This window comes from Macaca fascicularis, chromosome 3 (genome assembly GCF_037993035.2).
Source record: "Macaca fascicularis isolate 582-1 chromosome 3, T2T-MFA8v1.1".
In the NCBI taxonomy this organism is placed as follows: Eukaryota; Metazoa; Chordata; class Mammalia; order Primates; family Cercopithecidae; genus Macaca; species Macaca fascicularis.
In genome coordinates this window covers 186,169,147-186,188,396 of record NC_088377.1, presented here as the reverse complement: position 1 = coordinate 186,188,396, position 19,250 = coordinate 186,169,147, and the positions used below count along the sequence as shown (strand labels likewise).

The window sequence follows — 19,250 nt, the reverse complement described above, 5'->3', positions numbered from 1 at the left end:
TCATCAACTCCTTCTTTTTTTTTTTTTTTTTTTTCTTTGAGACAGAGTATTGCTCTGTCGCCCAGGCTGGAGTGCAATGGCCCGATCTCGGCTCACTGCAACCTCTGCCTCCCGGGTTCAAGCAGTTCTTCCACCACAGTCTCCCGAGTAGCTTGGATTACAGGCACCCACCATCACACCCAGCTAAGTTTTGTAATTTTATAGAGACAGGGTTTCACCATGTTGGCCAGGCTGGTCTTGAACTCCTGACCTCAGGTGATCTGCCCACCTCGACCTTCCAAAGTGCTGGGATTACAGGTGTGAGCCACCGCGCCTGGCCTCATCAACTCCTTCTATTAGAAAGAAAATTTTGCTGGGCGCGGTGGCTCAAGCCTGTAATCCCAGCACTTTGGGAGGCCGAGACGGGCGGATCACGAGGTCAGGAGATCGAGACCACCCTGGCTAACACGGTGAAACCCCGTCTCTACGAAAAAATACAAAAAATTAGCGGGCGCGGTGGTGGGCGCCTGTAGTCCCAGCTACTCGGGAGGCTGAGGCAGGAGGATGGCATAAACCCGGGAGGCGGAGCTTGCAGTGAGCTGAGATCCGGCCACTGCACTTCAGCCTGGGCGACAGAGCAAGACTCCGTCTCAAAAAAAATAAATAAATAAAATAAAATAGAAAGAAGGTTTTGTTACCTCTTTGAGCATTTGTTTTGAAAGTGTGCTAGGTTTGGCATCTAGGGATGGTCATTTGTATTATGTTTAGTATATCTATCTTCAGAGAGAATTATTTATATAATGGAGAATGGTAGAAAGAAACAAATCCCAAATTTGTGTGGCAAGCTATTCAATATAAATCAACTTGGGGGGGGAATTCTATACAAAGAAATAAAGGCAGCTCTTGCCTAAAAGACAATAAAAACTTTAAAAATAAAAATAAAAAGCAAGGCCAAGACTCGTGACTCACGCCTGCAATCCCAGCACTTTGGGAGGCCAGGGCAGGTGGATCACTTGAGGTCAGGAGTTCGAGACCAGCCTGGCCAATGTGGTGAAACCCCATCTCTACTAAAAATATAAAAACTAGCTGGGTGTGGTGGTGCCCGCCTGTAGTCCCAGCTACTCAGGAGGGCTCAAGAGGGTTGTAGACACATCCTGCCCAGGTCTTCAGTGCACGTTAACATCCCTTCTCTTTTCCCCTTCTTAATGATCATTTCTTCTCTCCTTCAGGGAAAGCACAGATTGCATGTAGACACTGGAATGGAGGGTAATTGGTGCGGCCTTATTCCTGTTGGACAGCCTTGTACGCAGGTTACAACCACAGGCCTCAAGTGGAACCTCAGTAAGTAGAACCTTTCCATAAAGGAATGATGTTTTTTTCTTTTTTTCTCTGTTTCTTTTTTTTTTAATGTCTCTGTGGTCTATACCTAGGAGGAATTGCTGGGTCTTCTGATAACTCTATGTTTAACCTATTGAGGAACTGCCAGATTACCTTCCAGTGTGCCCGAACCATTTTCCTATGTGCAGTGTAAGAGTGTTCCAGTTTCTCCACATTCTCAACACTTGGTATTATCTGTTTGCTGGTTTATAGCCATCCTAGAGCATGTGAAGGTGGCATCTCACTGGGGTTTTGATTTTCATTTCTCTGATGACTACTTATGTCAAGCATCTTTTCTTGTGCTTATGGAACATTCGTATATCTTCATTGGAGACATGTCTATTCAGCTCTTTTACCCATATTTTAATTGGCTATTTTTACATTGAGTTGTAAGAGTCCTTTATGTACTGTAGATACAAGTCCTTTACCCAGGTGTGTGACTTGCAAAAATGTTTGTTAGCCCTTAGCATATATTTTCACTTTCTGAAATTTAATTAACTAAATTAACAAATGTTAATGAAGTCTATGTTTTTTCTTTTGTGGATCGTACTTTTGGTGTCATATCAAAGAACTCTTTGCCCCACCTTCTTCACGATTTTGTGTATTTGAAAATCCTACTTTACTTTCCTAGAGAAGCAGCAAGTTCTTTTCGTAGTCAAATCTCTGACATAAGATTTGCTGCTCTTATTAAATTTTAAAATGTTTTCCAGTAATTGTGAACTGTATTAGGTCCTAGTAGTACTAAAACCAAGTTAAAAATATTAAAAAGTAAGGGGGTCCTGTTCATGAGATAAATACTGATTCCGAAAGGAACCATCAGTCATTGTGAAATGAATCAACTCTAGTCTTTCTAAGAATAGCAATAATTTAATCAAAGAGCTCTGACTGAATGTCAAAGGGATCATCTCCTGATTGACCAATATGACAAAGTTGTACACGTAAAATATGGAACTATGTCATTCTTTTCTAACAAGTAAAGCACTTAGATTCCCACAAGAAAATAAATCTTTTTCCAAGAAATAAATATTTTGAAACACAAAGACTTGTAAAAAGACCTTTCTATGAGCCACTGCTGAAACAATTAGGAAAAACTAGAGATATTTTGAAACAAATGTCTAGAGAGCTCATCAGAATTTGAAAGGACTGCGAGAACACATCTCCTCCAGTGCACAGAAATATGTGACAGGCTTTGAAGCTGTTTAGCTGAAATTGACATGAGCTCCCATTGGAAGCTTTTTTGAAAACGTTCTGGTCCCAAACAACTGTTTTATTTTTTATAGTTCTCATTATTTCCAAGGGCACCCAATCTAGACAGTGGTGAACTTCCTGCTGGATCTAGGAGCAATCACACTTTTCAGGGCTGGCACCATGACAAAGGAGCACTGAGCAAACAGGAACGTTGGCACTAGGAGCAGGTGCCCCAGCTTCCTTTATCTTATAGTAATAAAAAAGAGTCATACATTAGACAAGATTCTTCTGGGATCTTTAGAATGTTCTTTGATCCTGTACTTCCCACAGCAATATGCACATTGTGTTAGTCCATTCTCACATTGCTGTTAAGAACTACCTGAGACTGGGTAATTTATAAAGAAAAGAGGTTTAACTGACTCACAGTTATGCAGGCCTACCAGGAAGCATGACCAGGAGGCCTCAGGAAACTTACAGTCATGGCGGAAGGTGAAAGGGAAGCAGGCCCCTTCTTCACATGGCAGCAAGAGAGAATGAGAGCAATGAGGGACGTGCCACAGACTTTTAAACCATCAAATCTCATGAGAAGTCATTCACTACCACGAGAACAGCAAGGGGGAAGCCCGCTCCCATGATTCAGTCACCTCCTACCAGGTTCCTCCACCAACATTGGGAATTACAGTTCACCATGAGATTTGGGTGGGTACCTGCAGTCAAATCATACCACACATCCTCGTTCTGTGTAAGACTTTCTCTGGTAAGGGGGCCTTTAGCATGATGAGGGCAGGGCTCTTAGCCTTCCTGAGATAACTTTTGATCCAACCTGCATGTAATACGCCATTACTTATTTATATAGTTACACAACACTTTGACTTTTGAAGTAATTATTTATTCTACAACTTCATAAAAACAAAAAAAAACTTCATGGAATATGCAAAGCAATACAGTTGAAACACAAAGTGTTTCATCAATTACCTGTTGTAAAAGCACTAATTCATGGGGTCTTCTGATAGGTAATATTGCCTCATTAAAAGTTAATAAAAATAAATGCGACATCATGTTGACTTGAAGAAAAGCGGGTAGATTTCATTCACAGAGAGGGTCCCTGCCTTCCTCAGCGCTGTTGTCTGTGACAGCAGAGCCCTGAGGTCAGGGTTATTTTATCAGTCATGGCTGCAAAGGGACAGGGTGAAGGCGGGCTGGCAGAAAGAGAAGGAGTATGCAGATGTTTAGTCGGGAGCAGCTCACTTCTTGAGTTAATGGGAGTAAGCAAGTTTTTGTGAAGAAACTTGTCAAGGTCCTCAGGTGTGGCCCCACGGCTTGATCTCTACCTGTCTCCACCCACTCTTAAGTACGTGATGCCAGAAGTTCTAAAAATAGTTGGATTTATCTGTTACCAGGTTGCAATATTTCACGTGCCATTCTAGCATTTTAAAAAATTGTATGAGTGATACCTAGGTACCAATCACCAAGGAGTGAACCTTTTCAAATATTATTACTGAAGCTGCCTATATTTACAGTCTTTTATTTCATAGCAATATGCTATGAATATTCTTTGACTTGTGTCTTGCATAAGAGTTTCTCTGGGATATATACAGTTGGGAGTGAAATAGCTGTGTCATAGATAATCACGTCTTCACCTTTATGAGATATACATACTGCTCTGCACAGTGGCTGTACCAGTGTGCACTCAGCCCAGGAATACATAGAAACTCCCCTGCTCCTTATCCTCAACAATTCTTGCTATTATCAAACGTAATCATTTTTGCCAGCCTGATGAGTGTCAATGATATGTTTTTGTGGTGTCTGCTGATAAGGCTAAGCATCTTTCTGTAGTTATGATTCATGCTGGTTTCTTCTTCTGTGAATGGCTACTTTCTTTTGCCTATTTTTCCATTGGGATGTTAATTCGTAGACGTTCTAAAGACTTTTTCCTGGCTGTACTTTGACTTTTCAGTTTGTTCATGGTGTTTTTATACGAACAGAGTTTATCGAGTTAAATGTAGTCAAAATTTACCAGATTTGTCATTTTCGTGTAAGTCACCTTTCTATTCCCCATGGTCATAAAGATACTCAGTTTTAAGTTTCGTGTTTAGGTCTTTTCTTTCACCTGAAATTGATTTTTGTATATGATATGAGATAAGGATCTAGTGTTTTAAAGATAATGAATTGCCCTCACATCATTTATTAATCCTTTCTTCAGTGATTTGCAGTGTATGTAGCACAGGTGTTCATATGTATGGGTATGTTTCTTGGATCTGTTTTGTTCCTTTGGCTTACATACTTCTTCCTGTGCTGGAGCCACACTGCCTTCATTACCATAGCTTTATAATAAATATTGAAATGTGCTAAGTTGAGTCCTCAGACCTTGTTCTTCAAAATTGTCACTCTATTCCTGGCTTTTTGCTCTTTTTTGTTTGTTTTTGTTTGTTTGTTTTTGACACGGAGTCTCACACGGTCACCTGGGCTGGAGTGCAATGGCACAATTTCGGCTCACTGCAACCTCCGCCTCCTGGGTTCAAGCGGTTATCCTGCCTCGGCCTCCTGAGTAACTGGGATTACAGACACCTGCCACTACACCCAGCTAATTTTTGTTTGTTTGTTTGTTTGTTTCATTCTTAGTAGAGACAGGATTTCAGCAGGTTGGCCAGGCTTGTCTGGAACTACCGACCTTGTGATTCACCCACCTTTTCCTCCCAAAGTGCTGGGATTACAGGCATGAGTCACCACACCCGGCCTGCTTTTCTTTATAAATTTTAGAAGTAGCTTGACACGTGCCTCTCTGACACAATTCTATTATAATTTTTACTGCAATTACATTTAATGATTTGGGAAGAATCGAAAAATTGGGGAAGAAAATTTCTACATGAAATTGTCTTCCCATCCACAAATTTAGTTTAGCTCTCTATTTACTTAGAACTTTTAAATTCCTTTCAATAATTTGATAATTTTCTCTATAAACATCCTATGCATTTTTATAAGGTTGATTTCTATAAACCCTATATTTTGTGTCCCTAGTACAAATTATACTTTTAATAAATTACATTTTCTGTTTGTTGGTGCTATATAGATGCATAATTCATTTTTGTCTCTTTTAATATTAATGTACTGATGAACATTTATTATATCTGAAAATGTGACTATAGAGTCACTTGGTTTTCTATACACAATCGTATTTCTATTAAAAATTAAGTTTTCTTCTGCAGTCTGTAACAAATAGAATTAAGTTATTATAATGGACTGAAATGGTGGCTTAAAAAAAAAAAAAAAGCCTTTTTGTTGGTTTCCTCATGGAACAAAGTGCAGAGGTAAGTACCTATAGGGGAAGGGTTCTATTCTTTCCTCAGCCTTTGCCTCAAAATCTGAGATATCTGTTGCAACTCCAGCTGTACTCTGCCTAGTAGGCATCAGAAGAGAGGAAAGGGAAGGGAGCAGGAAGGGTCTGTAACCGGAATCGGAGGCATCAGAGACATCAGAGATTCCTGGCATTCTCAGAAACCCTTCCTGTGTCCTTTTGCCTCAGTGGCCAGAATGGTAAAAAAATAGTCACCCTAGCTTCCAAGGAGGCTACATGTGCAATTTTTTTATCCAACTACATTGTCACTCCAAATAAAACTGAGGTTCCATCAGTAAGGAAGAAGAGAATGACTAGGGGTCTGCTCTTCTGTCAAAAAATGCCTTTGCTTCATTCATCATCTTGAACATATTATCTATGTATATCATAAAAAATTTATTTTAGTTTTCTTTCAGTCATATTCATATGGATTGCTGTTGTTTCTGTTGAAAAATCTACCATCAATGAAATTAATTCTGATTTGTTTATAATCTGTCAAATGTTTCTAGACCTTATGTTTTGCTTTGATATTCTAAAGTTTTACAACAATATGTTTACATGTAACCTTTCTTTTGTTCTAGTTGCTTTTTATTCAATCTGATAATTGGTAGAGTTCATCAATTCTGAAAATTCTTAGCCGTTTATCTTCTTTGATTGCTTCCCCTCCATTTTTTTTCTATTCTTTTCTCCTTGAATGTTTTAGTAAATATAGAACGTTTAGTAAACGTTTTAGCCCTCATCATCCCTCTTCCTTGTTTATTCTTTGTGCATTCTAGGTTATTTTTTTTTTCTTTTTTCTTTTTTTTTTTTCATCTTTCTTTTCACTGTTTCTGTCTTTGGCTGTTTCTAATCTGCCATTTAATGATTGTGTTTTGAATTTCATAGATTTTATTTTTCACTCTTTTTTATCTCAAAAAATTTAAGATCACATCTTGTTTGGTGCCAGTATTTTAATTATATATTTAATTTTTAAATACATAAGCAGATGTTTAAAATATTGGAAATTGAGATGAATTATTTAATCTATTAGATTGTTAAAAATGTCATAATTTGATTGGAGTTTTTTTTGATATTTAAAAATTGGGGCCTATTATAATAAATGATATCTTATATTTGGTAGAATACAATATGGTATTTGAGCATTCTAGTTTCTTCATCTCTTTTTTGACCTAATTCTGCTATTTTTCCTTTTCTTATTTTTTGAGAGGGAGTCTCAAATTTTCTTTTTCCAATTATTTTTAACTTTTAGGTTCAGAGATACATGTGCAGGTTTGCTATACAGGTATATTGCATGTCATGGGGGTTTTACATACAGATTATTTTACCACCCAGGTAATAAGCATAGTACCCAATAGGTAATTTTTCAATCCTTACCCTCCACCCTCAACTAGACATTGGTGTCTGTTGTTCCCTTCTTTGTGTCTATATATACTCAACATTTCGCTTCGTCTTATAAGTGAGAACATGTGGTATTTGGTTTTCTGTTTTTGTGTTAGTTCACTTAAGATAATGGCCTCCAGCTCCATCTGTGTTGCTGCAAAGGGCGTGATCTTGTTCTTTTTATGGCTGCGTGATATTCCATGGTGTATATGTACCACATGTTACTTCTCCATTCTACTGTTGATGAGGATTTAGGTTGATTCAGTGTCTTTGCTATTGTGGCTAGCGCTGTGATGAACACACATGTACATGTTCTTTATGGTAGAATGATTTATATTTCTTTGGGTATATATGCAATAATGGGATTGCTGGGTCAAATGGTAATTCTGCTTTGAGTTCTCCGAAAAATCACTAAACTGGTTTCCACCATGGCTGAACTAATTTCCATTCCCACCAGCAGTGTATGTATTCCTTTTCTCTTCAGCCTCACCAGCATCTGTTAATTTTTTGACTTTTTGATAATACTGCTGTTTTTAAATATTTCCTTTTTTCTCACTCATGATAGACACTTTATCCTGTGTTTTATATATTTGGTTGTCTTTTTTTTTTTTCCTGTAGAAATATGTAGAAGCTGAAGTTAAGCATGTTCTTTGACATGAGATTTTAAGTTGCTTCTGCCAGTGCCCTGAGGTATAACCAATCCTGGAACACTTAGCTATCTCGGTATAAGGTTTTCCTGAAGACGCTTTCAGTGTTAATTAAAACGACAAAGAATTGAGGTGTCTTTTTTAGTTTTTACCACTGTGAAAGCCCAGGCTGATAGAGAGGTGTTTCCTTGTTCTGAACCTTTTCTGGCGGACCAGTTATTTCCTAGTCGCTATGGTCTGAAGGTTTATGTCCCCCTCCCCCTAATTCGTATGTTGAAACTTAATCATCAATGTGATGTTATCAGGAGGTGGAGACATTGGGAGGTGACTAGATCATGAACCCTCATGAATGGGATTAATGCCCTTGTAAGAGAGACCTGAGAGAGACACTTACTTCTTTCACCACTCAGTAAGATGGCACCATCTGTAAACCAGGCAATGGACCCTCTCCAGATGCCAAATCCATGGTGCCTTGATCTTGTAATTCTTAACCTCTAGAACTGTGAGCAATAAATTTCTGATATCTGTAAGCTATCTACTTTATGGTATTTTATTAGAGTAACCCATATAGACTAAGACAGAAGTCTACCCTTCTATTAAAGTTATAGCACTGAATTTATATAGAACCTCAGTCCTAACTCTTACTTTATCAAGGACCAACATCTTGATTCTTGATTGACATGTATCTGAAAAGAAAGGCATCTTAGTTAAGGAAAGCAGCCAACATTATCTGTGCAGGTGCCCTGTTTTCCTTCAATTTTAGATCACTGAAGAATTTATTTTCTTGTGAGCTTAGCATGTTAGTTATAGAACATTTATAATAAATTAGGTATTATGTCTAAGAGTCTGGTATCAGGAGAATTTCAGGATATATGGGCTACCATATGGCCAGAATGGAAACCTTCCACATCTCCTAGCTGAGGTTGAGGACAAGTGTAGCAACAGGGAACCCTCTGAAAGGCAAAAGTTAACAACAAAGGCTGGCAAGGTTTTTCAGAGGCCACAATTATATTTTGAAGTGACTCTACTCAAACTTTGACTCATGGAAACATATAAATACAAATCATTATTGTAAAGATTCCAACACTCATATTTTCACCTTTGGGAAATCTGAATTTCAGACTTACTCTGATTTTTGAAGTTCCAAATAGAGCCACTGCTCATCCTAATCATTAACCCTAGAATCCTGCCCCTTTTCGGATATTTTTCAGAACCCAGCACACTGGCTTCATCCTCCCCATTCTCTTGTCTCCCTACTCAGCCACGTTCCATACTCTATTCCCAAAACAAAGGTCCTCTTCAATAATTTACTAAAACTACCCCAGTCTTTCAAAATCTCCTGCCAGGAGATAACTACTTAATCTGACTTATGTATTTGTGTTAATGGGTGTTAATAGCTCAAAGTTGGGTTTCCTTCCTAGATAATCCTGGTGAATTTAGCAGGGTGTATTTAGGTTGATATTCCATGTAATACCTATACAGTCAAGTGGCAGTATACTCTATGTATGGGTTTGTGGTATTTCCAGAAGTTTTCAACTTTTCACAAAGGATGAGAACAATAATCAGAATTGTAGTATTAATGTTCATATGATATTTCACATTTTAAAAAAGTCTTTTAAATATTACAATAGGTCTGTGTGACAGGTTGGATTTTTTGTATTTTTCAGATACGGAAATAGTACTTAAAATCTCTAGTTGGCCTAAATTTACATAATTATGCATTATTGCACTCAAAGTTTGAAATCAAGTCTTCAATACTATTTATCTTTGTTTCCAATTAGTAAGTGAAGGACATAAAACAAGTTGATGTTTAAAAAAATTTAACTTGGAATATAGAGAATGTAAATTTGGGACAAAAGATGAATTTGGGATAAAGAGAAGATAGGAGGAAGGTAACTAGATGGGAAAGCAAAGGTGATACGAAAGAGAAGATAATGGCACAGAATGGAAAGTAATGGCAAGAAAAGTGAAATTCTGAGGGACAGAACTTTTAACTTTTCTACACTTTTGCCTAAGGAAAATATTAAATGGAGTTGCCTTCCATTTGTCCAGGCCCCTTTATATAGCACTCATGTTGAGATTGAAATTATGTATTCATTGTTCGTTCTTTTATGTTTTTTTTTTCCAAAGAAATACACAAGTAAATGACAAAGAAATAATTTCTCAGCATTGACTAAAAGAGACTCAACTCTTTTAACCTAAGGGAAAGAGTTTTGAAAGAGAGAAATTATGAGAAAACAGTTTGAACAGATTTTTCATCTCTGTGAACATAAAAAAGCTGTAATAAGCATATAAAGGTACCATGGTTTTCTGCAGGAGTTTTCTATGAAAATTTTTAAGTGCCAGCCTAACAAGGGAACAGTTCATGCATCTGTAAAATTACACCTGTTAATAATGCATTTTCAGTGAGAAATGCTCTTAATTCTCACTCCACTGTAACTCACAAAGTGACTGTAGGCAGTTGTCATAGTATAGCTACAGATATTCCCACTTAGGTTATAACCTCTTGTGAGCTAGTGCCACTAATGGGTGAGATGTTTTGTGTTTTTAAATGTCTTCGTTATTGTATTAATTATTGATTTTCCAGACCAGTGCTTTAAAAAGACACTCTGAAACTGTGACATCACTATTTCTTGTCTGAGTCAAGGACGATGTCTTTCATACTGTAAGTGATCTATAATCAATAACTTACTCTGAATTGAATTAAATATGTTAACATTTTTCCAGAAAAAAAAAGATGCGTTACAGATCAAAGGTGACAATAAAGTTGGCAATCTTTTCCCCTCTGGTCCTTCCTAAAATAGATGCTAGCTGAGGTCTTTCACCCCCAAAACCCTTTTCTCGAGTTAACGAGTTGGTGAAATGATTGCATTTTATCACATTTACGATGCCATTGATAGTAAGATACGTAGTATTTTATGTATACTAAGAAAAAATATACTAATTATAATTGCAGAGATATAGGAAAGTATCCATGTTAGAACTGATGAAATTTGATAGATCAAATCAAATAGAAAATTAAGTTATTTATAGACTCTGTATATTAGACCTTTGTCAGATGCATAGTTTGCAAATATTTTCTCCCATTCTGTAGGTTATTTACTCTCTTGATCGTTTCTTTTACTCTGCAGAAGCTCTTTCGTTTCATTAGGTCCCATTTGTCAATTTTTGGTTTTGTTGCAATTGCTTTTAGTGTCTTCATCATGAAATCTTTGCTGGATTCTATGTCCAGAATGGTATTTCTTAGGTTATCCCCAGGATTTTTATAGTTTTAGGTTTTACATTTAAGTCTATACTCCATCTTGAGTTGATTTTTGTATATAGTGTAAGGAAGGGGTCCAGTTTCAATCTTCTACATATGGCTAGCCAGCTACTCCAGCACCATGTGTTGAATAGGGAGTCTTTTCCCCATTGCTTGTTTTTTTCAGCTTTGCTGAAGATCAGATGATTATTGGTGTGTGGTATTACTTCTGGGCTCTCTATTCTGTTCCTTTGGTCTATGTGTCTGCTTTTGTACCAGTACCATGCTATTTTGGTTACTGTACCCTTGTAGCATAGCTTGAAGTCAGATGATGCCTCCAGCTTCGTTTATTTTGCTTAAGAGTGCCTTGGCTATTCAGGCTATTTGGTTCCATATGAACTTCAAAATAGTGTTTTCTATTTCTGTGAAGAATCATTGGTAGTTCAATAGGAATAGCATTGAATCTCTACATTGCTTAAGACAGTATGGCCATTTTAACAATATTTATGAGCATGGAATCTTTTTCCATTTGTTTGTGTCATCTCTGATTTCTTAGAGCAATGTTTTGTAATTCTCATTGTAGAGATCTTTCACCTCCCTGGTTAGCTGTATTCCCAGCAAAATACAAACAACCTTGTTAAAAAGTAGACAAAGGACATGATCCAACACTTTTCGAGAGAAGGTATACATGTGGCCAACAAGCATATGAAAAAAATGCAGAACACCACTAATCGTTAGAGAAATGCAAATCAAAACCACAGTGAGATACCATCTTACACCAGTCAGAATGACTATTATTAAAAAGTCAAAAAATAAAAGATGCTGGCAAGGTCACAGAAAAAAGGGAGTGCTTTATACTTTGCTGAGGAAGTGTAAATTAGTTCAGCCATTGTGGAAAGCAGCGTGGAAATTCCTTAGAGAATTTAAAACAGAATTACCATTTGACCCAGTAATCTTACTTTTGAGTATATACCCAAAATAATAAAAATATTTCTGTCCTAAAGACACATGCATATGTTCATTTCAGCACTATTCACAATAGCAAAGACATGGAATCAACCTAAATGCCCATCAACAGTAGACTGGATAAAGAAAATGTGATAAATACACACTATGGAATACTATGCAGCCATAAAAAATAACAAGATCATGTCTTTTGTGGGAACATGGATGGAGCTGGAGACTATTGTCCTTAGCAAACTAACACAGGAACTGAAAACCAAATACCACATATTCTCACTTAAAAGTGGGAGCTAAATGATGAGAACTGATGAACACAAAGAAGGAAACAACAGACACTGATGTCTACTTGAGAGGGAAGGGTGGGAAGTGGGAGAGGAGCAGAAAAGATAGCTATTATGTACTGAGCTTAGTACTGGAGTAATGAAATAATATGTAAAACAAACCCCCATGACATGTGTTTACCTATGTAACCTTCATATGTACCCCTAAACCTAAAAGAAAAGTTAAAAAAAAAAAAAAAAAGAAAAAAGAAAATGTGGTACATATAAACCACGGAGCACTATGCAACCATTAAGAAGAATGAGATCATGTCCTTTGCATTAACATGGATGGAGCAAACGAATGTAGGAACAGAAAACCAAATAACACACCAAGTATTCTCACTTATAAGTGGGAGCTAAACAATGAGAATACGTGAATACAAAGAGTGGAGTGGAACAGTAGACACTGGGGCCCACTTCAGGGTGGGATTAGGGAGAGGATCAGAAAAAATACCTATCAGGGGCCATGTTTATTACCCAGGTGATAAAATAATCTGTACACCAAACCTTCATAAAACACAGTTTACCTATACAGCAAACCTGACCATGCACCCCTGAACCTAAAATAAAAGTGAACAGTGAAAAATAAGAAACAGAAAGATTCCTGAATGTCTTGTGATGGATTGTTAGGCCTAGTGTAAAAGATCCTTTCGGGGTTATCTGATTCCATAGGAAACCTAGCCTTTCATTGTTGTTTGTTATTTTGAAACTCTGTTTAGTTAGAAGCTAACTGGTAAGGGGCTGATGATGATGTAAATGATTACTGTTTGTAAAAGTCAAATGAGTTTTTGTTCTGTTAAAAATGCAGTGGATTTTCACCCCATAGAATTGACCAGTTTCGTATTCATTAGCAAAGTCATGTCAGCATTCCCAATTATCTGTAGATGTGTCTGTCCTTTGTAGAGTCTCCTTGAAGCAGTTTTTTTTTTTTAAACAGGCTTTCTCATTAATTAATGACTTAAATAAAATATCTGTCATGTTCATTTTATATTTGTATGAGCCATTATTTTACCTTTTAAAAACTATTTGTTAACAAACTAAATTGCAGTCACTTGTGATATTTTAAGGATCACAAGCTGTTGCGGTCTTTTTAAAAAAAGTTGATTTTGTTATTGCAAAATACCGTTTAACTTCCAAGTAGAGGTCAGCGGTAGCCCTGGAAACAAAGAGCTGGTTATGTCACTTCCGTATTTGTGTAGTGGGAAAAGGTCTCACAAAGAGCTATGCTGTGCTATCTTTGTATGAAAAGGATCATGGCCATGACTTTGAGCCAAGTTAAGCAAGAGGAATCAGATTTATGATCCTGATCTTCTAGGAGGCAAGCGTTGATTCTAACTCTAGTAAACTAAGCTAGAAAGAAATGATAGCTGTTTTTTTAAACATTTTTTGAGATGTAATTCACATATCATACAATTCACTCACTTAACATGTATAGTCAATAGTATTTAGTATATTAAAATATGTGTGCAGCCATCACCAGACAAATTTAGAAAGTTCATCCTTTCAGAAAGAAACCATGTATCCTTTAGCTGTCACCCTCACAGCCCACCATCCCATCCCTTTTTGCTCCAGACCTAAGCAACTACTTCTCTATTTCCTATCTCTAGATTTTCTTATTCTAGTCTTTCATATGAATTGAATCATGTAATTGAATCACGTAATCACAAAAATAGGGATTTTTTTGACTGACTTCTTTCACTTAGCATAACATTTTTAAGGTTCATCAATGTAGAAATTTATCAGTATTTCATTAACTTATATGGCTGCATAATATTCCACCATATGATTATACCACATTTTATCTATTTGTCAATTAACATTTGAATTGTTTCCACCTTTTGCCTATTGTAAGTAATGCTGCTATCGACATTCATGTACAAATTTCTGTGTAGACATGTCTTCATTTTTGAGGGGTATATACCTAGGAGTAGACTTTCTGGGCATTATTGTGTCTTTATGTTTAATTGCTGAAGAACTTCCAGAGTGTTTTCCAAAGGGACTACACCATTTTCTATTCCTACCAACAATGTATGAGAGTTCCAATTTTGCCATGTCCTTGTCAACGCTTATTTTTATCTGACTTTTTGATTCTAGCCAGTCTGGCGTGTGTGAAGTGGTATCTCACTGTGGTTTTAATTTGCATTTCCCTGATGAATAATGATGTGGAATATGTTTTCAAGTACTTCTTGGCCATTCGTATACCTTTCACGCAGATTCTTCAGCCATTTTTTAATTGAGCTATTTGTCTTTTAATCATTGAGTTGTTAGAGTTCTTTATGTATTCCAGATACAAGTCCCTTATCAGATATATTTTATTATATTTTGTGGGCTCTCTTTTTGCTTTCTTAATGGTGTTCTTTAAAGCAAAAAGAAAAACTGCTAGTGTTGACAAAGTCTTATTTTTTTCATGTGTTACTTATGCTTTTTGCATCATATCTAAGAATTGGTTGTAAAATCCAATATCATGAAAATTTATTCTTACATTTTATTTTAAGAATTTACAGTTTTATGCTTACATTTAGGTTCTGGATCTGTGTTGAATTAATTTTAATATTTAAGTAATTTTGTGTGAGTTATAGCTAGGATTCTAATAGAGATTGTGTTGATTCTATAGAGTATTTTGGAGAGTATAGCCATCTTAACAAAGTTGTCTTCTAATCCATGAACATGGAATGTTTTTCATTTATTTGGATCTCATTTAATTTCTTTTCATGTTCTTTTTAAATAGTATAAGTTGTGTACTTCTTCTGTTACATTATTTAGTATTTTTTTATGCTGTAGTGAATGGAATTCATTTTATTTTGGGATTGTTAATTCCAACTGTATAGAGATACAGTTGATTTCTGCAATTTATCTTGTATCCTGCAACCTTGCTGAACTTATTCCTTAGGACTAATGTATTTTTAGCAGATTTCTTAGGAGTTTCTATGTACAAGATCACAATTTCTGCAAATAGAAGTACTTTTACTTCTTTTCAAATCTAGATGCTTTTTATTCCTTTTTCTCGCCAAATTGTCCTGGCTAGAACCTCAGGTACAATATTGAATAAAAGTGTTGAGAGTGTACATCCTTGTTGTGTTCCTGATCTTAGGAAGAAAGCATCTAGTTTTCTGTTCTCAAGAATGATGTTAATTGTGGGCTTTTCATAGATGTCCTTTATTAGATTAAGGGAGTTATTTGCTATTTCCAGTTGTTGAGTGGTTATATTATGAAAGTGTGTTGGATTTTGTATCTTTCTGCATCTGTTGAAATGAACATTTGATTTTAAAACTTCTATTGATATGTTTTACATTAATTGAATTTCAGATATTAAATCAAACTTGCATCCCTGGAATAAATCCCACTTGGTCATAATGTGTAATTATTGTTATATGTTACTGGATTTGGTTTCTGACTATTTTGTTGAGGATTTTTGCATCCATATTCCTAACAGATATTGTTCTGTGACTTTCTCTTCTTGTGATGTCTTTGTCTGGTTTTAGTATCGGGATAATACTCTTAAAGTTCAGGTATTCAAGAGAGAAACTATTAAGATAAACTATTTAAGATAATGCTCTTAAAGTTCAAGTATTCAAGAGAGAAACTGGGGAAATCAGCCAAGGCAGCAAGAACAACCCAATTAAAGTAGAGCTAGCAGGCAAGATGCAGAATGTGGGGTACATGACACAGGGATTTTTACAGTGTAGAAAATGTTTATGTTTGACCGTATATTTGAAGATAGATAGATAGATAGACAGACAGACAGATAGATAGACAGACAGACAGACTTAGAATGGGTGTTGTCTGATAGGTAGATGAAGAAAATTGACAATATTTGTTAAAATTTTCATGATACAAGTTTTTTTCAGATTTATCAGTTCCCTATTGCTGCTATAACAAATTGCCACCAACTTAGTGGCCTAAAACAACACAAAGTCATGATTTTACAGTTTGGAGGACAGTCAGAAATAAGTCTCATGAGACTAAAATACAAGCATTGGCAGAGCTTCATTCCTCCTGGAGGCTGCAGGAGGGAATATTTTTCTACCCCTTTCCAGCTTCTAAAGGCCACCCACACTTCTTGGCTCCTAACCCTTTCCTCCATCCTCAGGACCTGGCAGCATAGCACCGTCAAATCTCTCTCCCTCTTTTTCTGACCTCTCCTTCCACTGTCACATTTTTTTTTCTCTGACTCTGAGTCTTCTGCCTTCTTGTTTTAAGGAACTTGTGACTACACTAGGACCACCTGGATAGCCAAGGATAATCCCATCCCAAGATTAATCAGATTAATCATTCTTAATCCATCTGTAAAGTTCCTCTTGCCATGTAAGTAGCATATTGGCAGGTTCCGGGGATTACAATTGAGGACTTTTTAGTGGCCCGTTATTCAGCCTACCATATCAGATAGTAATCCAGTGATTTTCTAAAATAATACTTCTTGAATACAGTTATCATGCCATTGAATCTGTACAATTGCTCTGAAAAATCAATGTATAAAGACAGTGTATAATTGTATTCTTTTTGAAAAACTGAATGTCAGTGTTGTCATTCATCTTGCCTCAGGTAACTTGTGGTTAAGAATCAAGACATAAACAAATTGTGCAGGTCGAATTTATTTGATGCCCTCAACAGGGAATGAGGGCTACCATTTCCATTCAAGGTAGTTACTGTTCACCAAAATTGTAGTAAGTTTAGCCATGTGTGTATTTTGATGCTTCAGAACCAGGAAGGAAGTCAGCAGGTTTAGTTAGGCTAGAGCTCACTCTTCACTCCATGGCAGGTTGTATCTAGTCTCTTCTTAGACATATGTTTCCCAGCCTATTTGCATGTCTTCTCTTTTTTTAGCCTTTTTAAGTTGTACTTATATGAGAGACTGATACTTTATACCAATAAGAGGCAGCAATCTGATGTGGAAATAAGATTTTCGAGGCTCTAACAACATGTGGCTGTAAAGGCAACAAGAGAGAGTCTAACTTTCTCCCTCCTGTTTTTGTTGCCTTTCTGGCCACATGTTGTTAGAGTCTCCGGACTCTAAGAGTCCTTACAAATCAGTCTAGTAGTTGCCAGTTACTTCACTGAGCACACATACACCATTAAACTGCTGGTGGACTACTTATGTGGCTATCACTCTTACTCCTCTCCCTTCCACATCCGCATATACCTACACTCGGATATAATACAAGCTTAGTTTGTTTATTATGCACAAGATTTGGTCAGTTGGGGATTATAGACCACAAAACTACCACTTTTGATGAGTTCCGATTATTAGCATTGAGGAATGGTTGCACCAGTTGGCAATCGTGGGAAACTCTCGGACCTAGCTTTTTTGAAGAAGGCAAAGTCTGGGGAGGGGGTCGATTAGCAGGAGATATTATTTCTCTATAGAGAAAAATACATGGAAAAACAAGATTACTTTTTAGATTATGTCATTCTGAAGATTGCATAGTATTCTACTTGTAAGCAATACATTTTCAGGCATATGAGACTAATGACACACAACCAACTGCAAACTAGGATTTAATAATATATTCCATTAATTCAGCTCCAGTTCCATTTTCCGTGTTGTAGGATTTGAACCAGACACAAAAGATTTCTCTAAAGTCCTTGCCCTTTTGTGATTCTGCTGAGAGCACAAGGAACCCACAATAACTTACCATATGCCGTAGTCATCCTGTTTTGTTTCTAAAAAAACTCCCAACAACCTGACATACTTGTTATGGTTGATTCTTGGCATTTAAATATGAAAACAATCAATGTTCATTTGTAGAGAATATGACAAGTGGGAATTTGTGTGCAGGCCAATTTTTCATTGACCTGCATTCAGGAACATTATTATAACTCAGGCTTGCCTCCTACGTTGTTTAAATGAGTTGATTTCCCAGTATTTGTGTGGGCAGGTTGAGTGATGAGAATGACTTCAGTGTAAACGCGAGTCCCTTTGTGTTTCCCCTTCTCCAGGTTTCATTTTTGTGCTGATTCAGATGTGAGCTCTGTGCATTCAACCATCCAGTTAATACTCTGAGACAAGAAAGCAATCACTTTTGGTGATTACATGAGTTGTAGAGAAAGAATCAAGGGGTGCAGGTGAAGAAACTTTTGCTCTGGAAACGGCACACTGGGTATAATTTTCTGCTGGTTCCAAATAACAATACTTTATGTCTTGAATAAGTCTTTCATGTATCTCCTACCTGTTGTATCTCTATACTCATTCTCGTTCCGCTATAATACCAACTTTTTTTAAATGTAAAGTATTATCATCCCCATTTTATAGATGAGAAAACTGAGACACAAGATGCCAGATGAATTGTCCAAGTTCATATTTTCTAACCTAGTCCTCTATATACATGAAATGGATTCGTCACTAGGTATTTACATAACCATTTTTAAAATCGTTGGATGTGGTATTAGTGAAATAGCCTATTTCCAAGTCATTTTTCTAAATGACAATGAAATTTTTCTGAAATTGGGCCAGCTCAAAGACAATCAAGACAGAGAGCAAACATCTTAGCAGTTAAAATCATGTTTTAGGCACCATCCAAGAGATTCCTTTCCACTCCCTGAGCCACAAGTGCACAAGCTAGTAGATTTGTAGAGTGTGTAATTTAAGTGTAAGTTAGGCTTACTGTGATATCTGATTTCTAGGGTAATTATAAACTTTTCATTCATTGTGGTTCTCAAGGAATTTGTGGTAAGGATTCGAGGGAAGGAAAAAGATATATTTAGCATCCACAAAAGAGAATAAATGGTTAAAACAGTGTTTTTGAGTGTCTAAAGATTAAAGGGTGAAAAAGAACAACGTTAATAGAGCTATAGGAAGACAAGGTTGCAGAAGGTTTACACTG

The 19,250-nt window shown here is 36.5% G+C and overlaps 1 protein-coding gene across 5 annotated transcripts in view; it reads left to right on the top strand.

Moving 5' to 3' along the window:
- Positions 1–19,250, top strand: part of TPK1 (thiamin pyrophosphokinase 1) — a 391,064-nt gene that overhangs the window by 293,920 nt on the left and 77,894 nt on the right. For all 5 annotated transcript variants that reach the window (XM_015448215.4, XM_065542706.2, XM_005551074.5 and 2 more), the window contains one exon: positions 1,209–1,320. In XM_015448215.4, the coding sequence (XP_015303701.2) occupies positions 1,209–1,320 (112 nt within the window). The remainder of the gene's footprint in view (positions 1–1,208; positions 1,321–19,250) is intronic.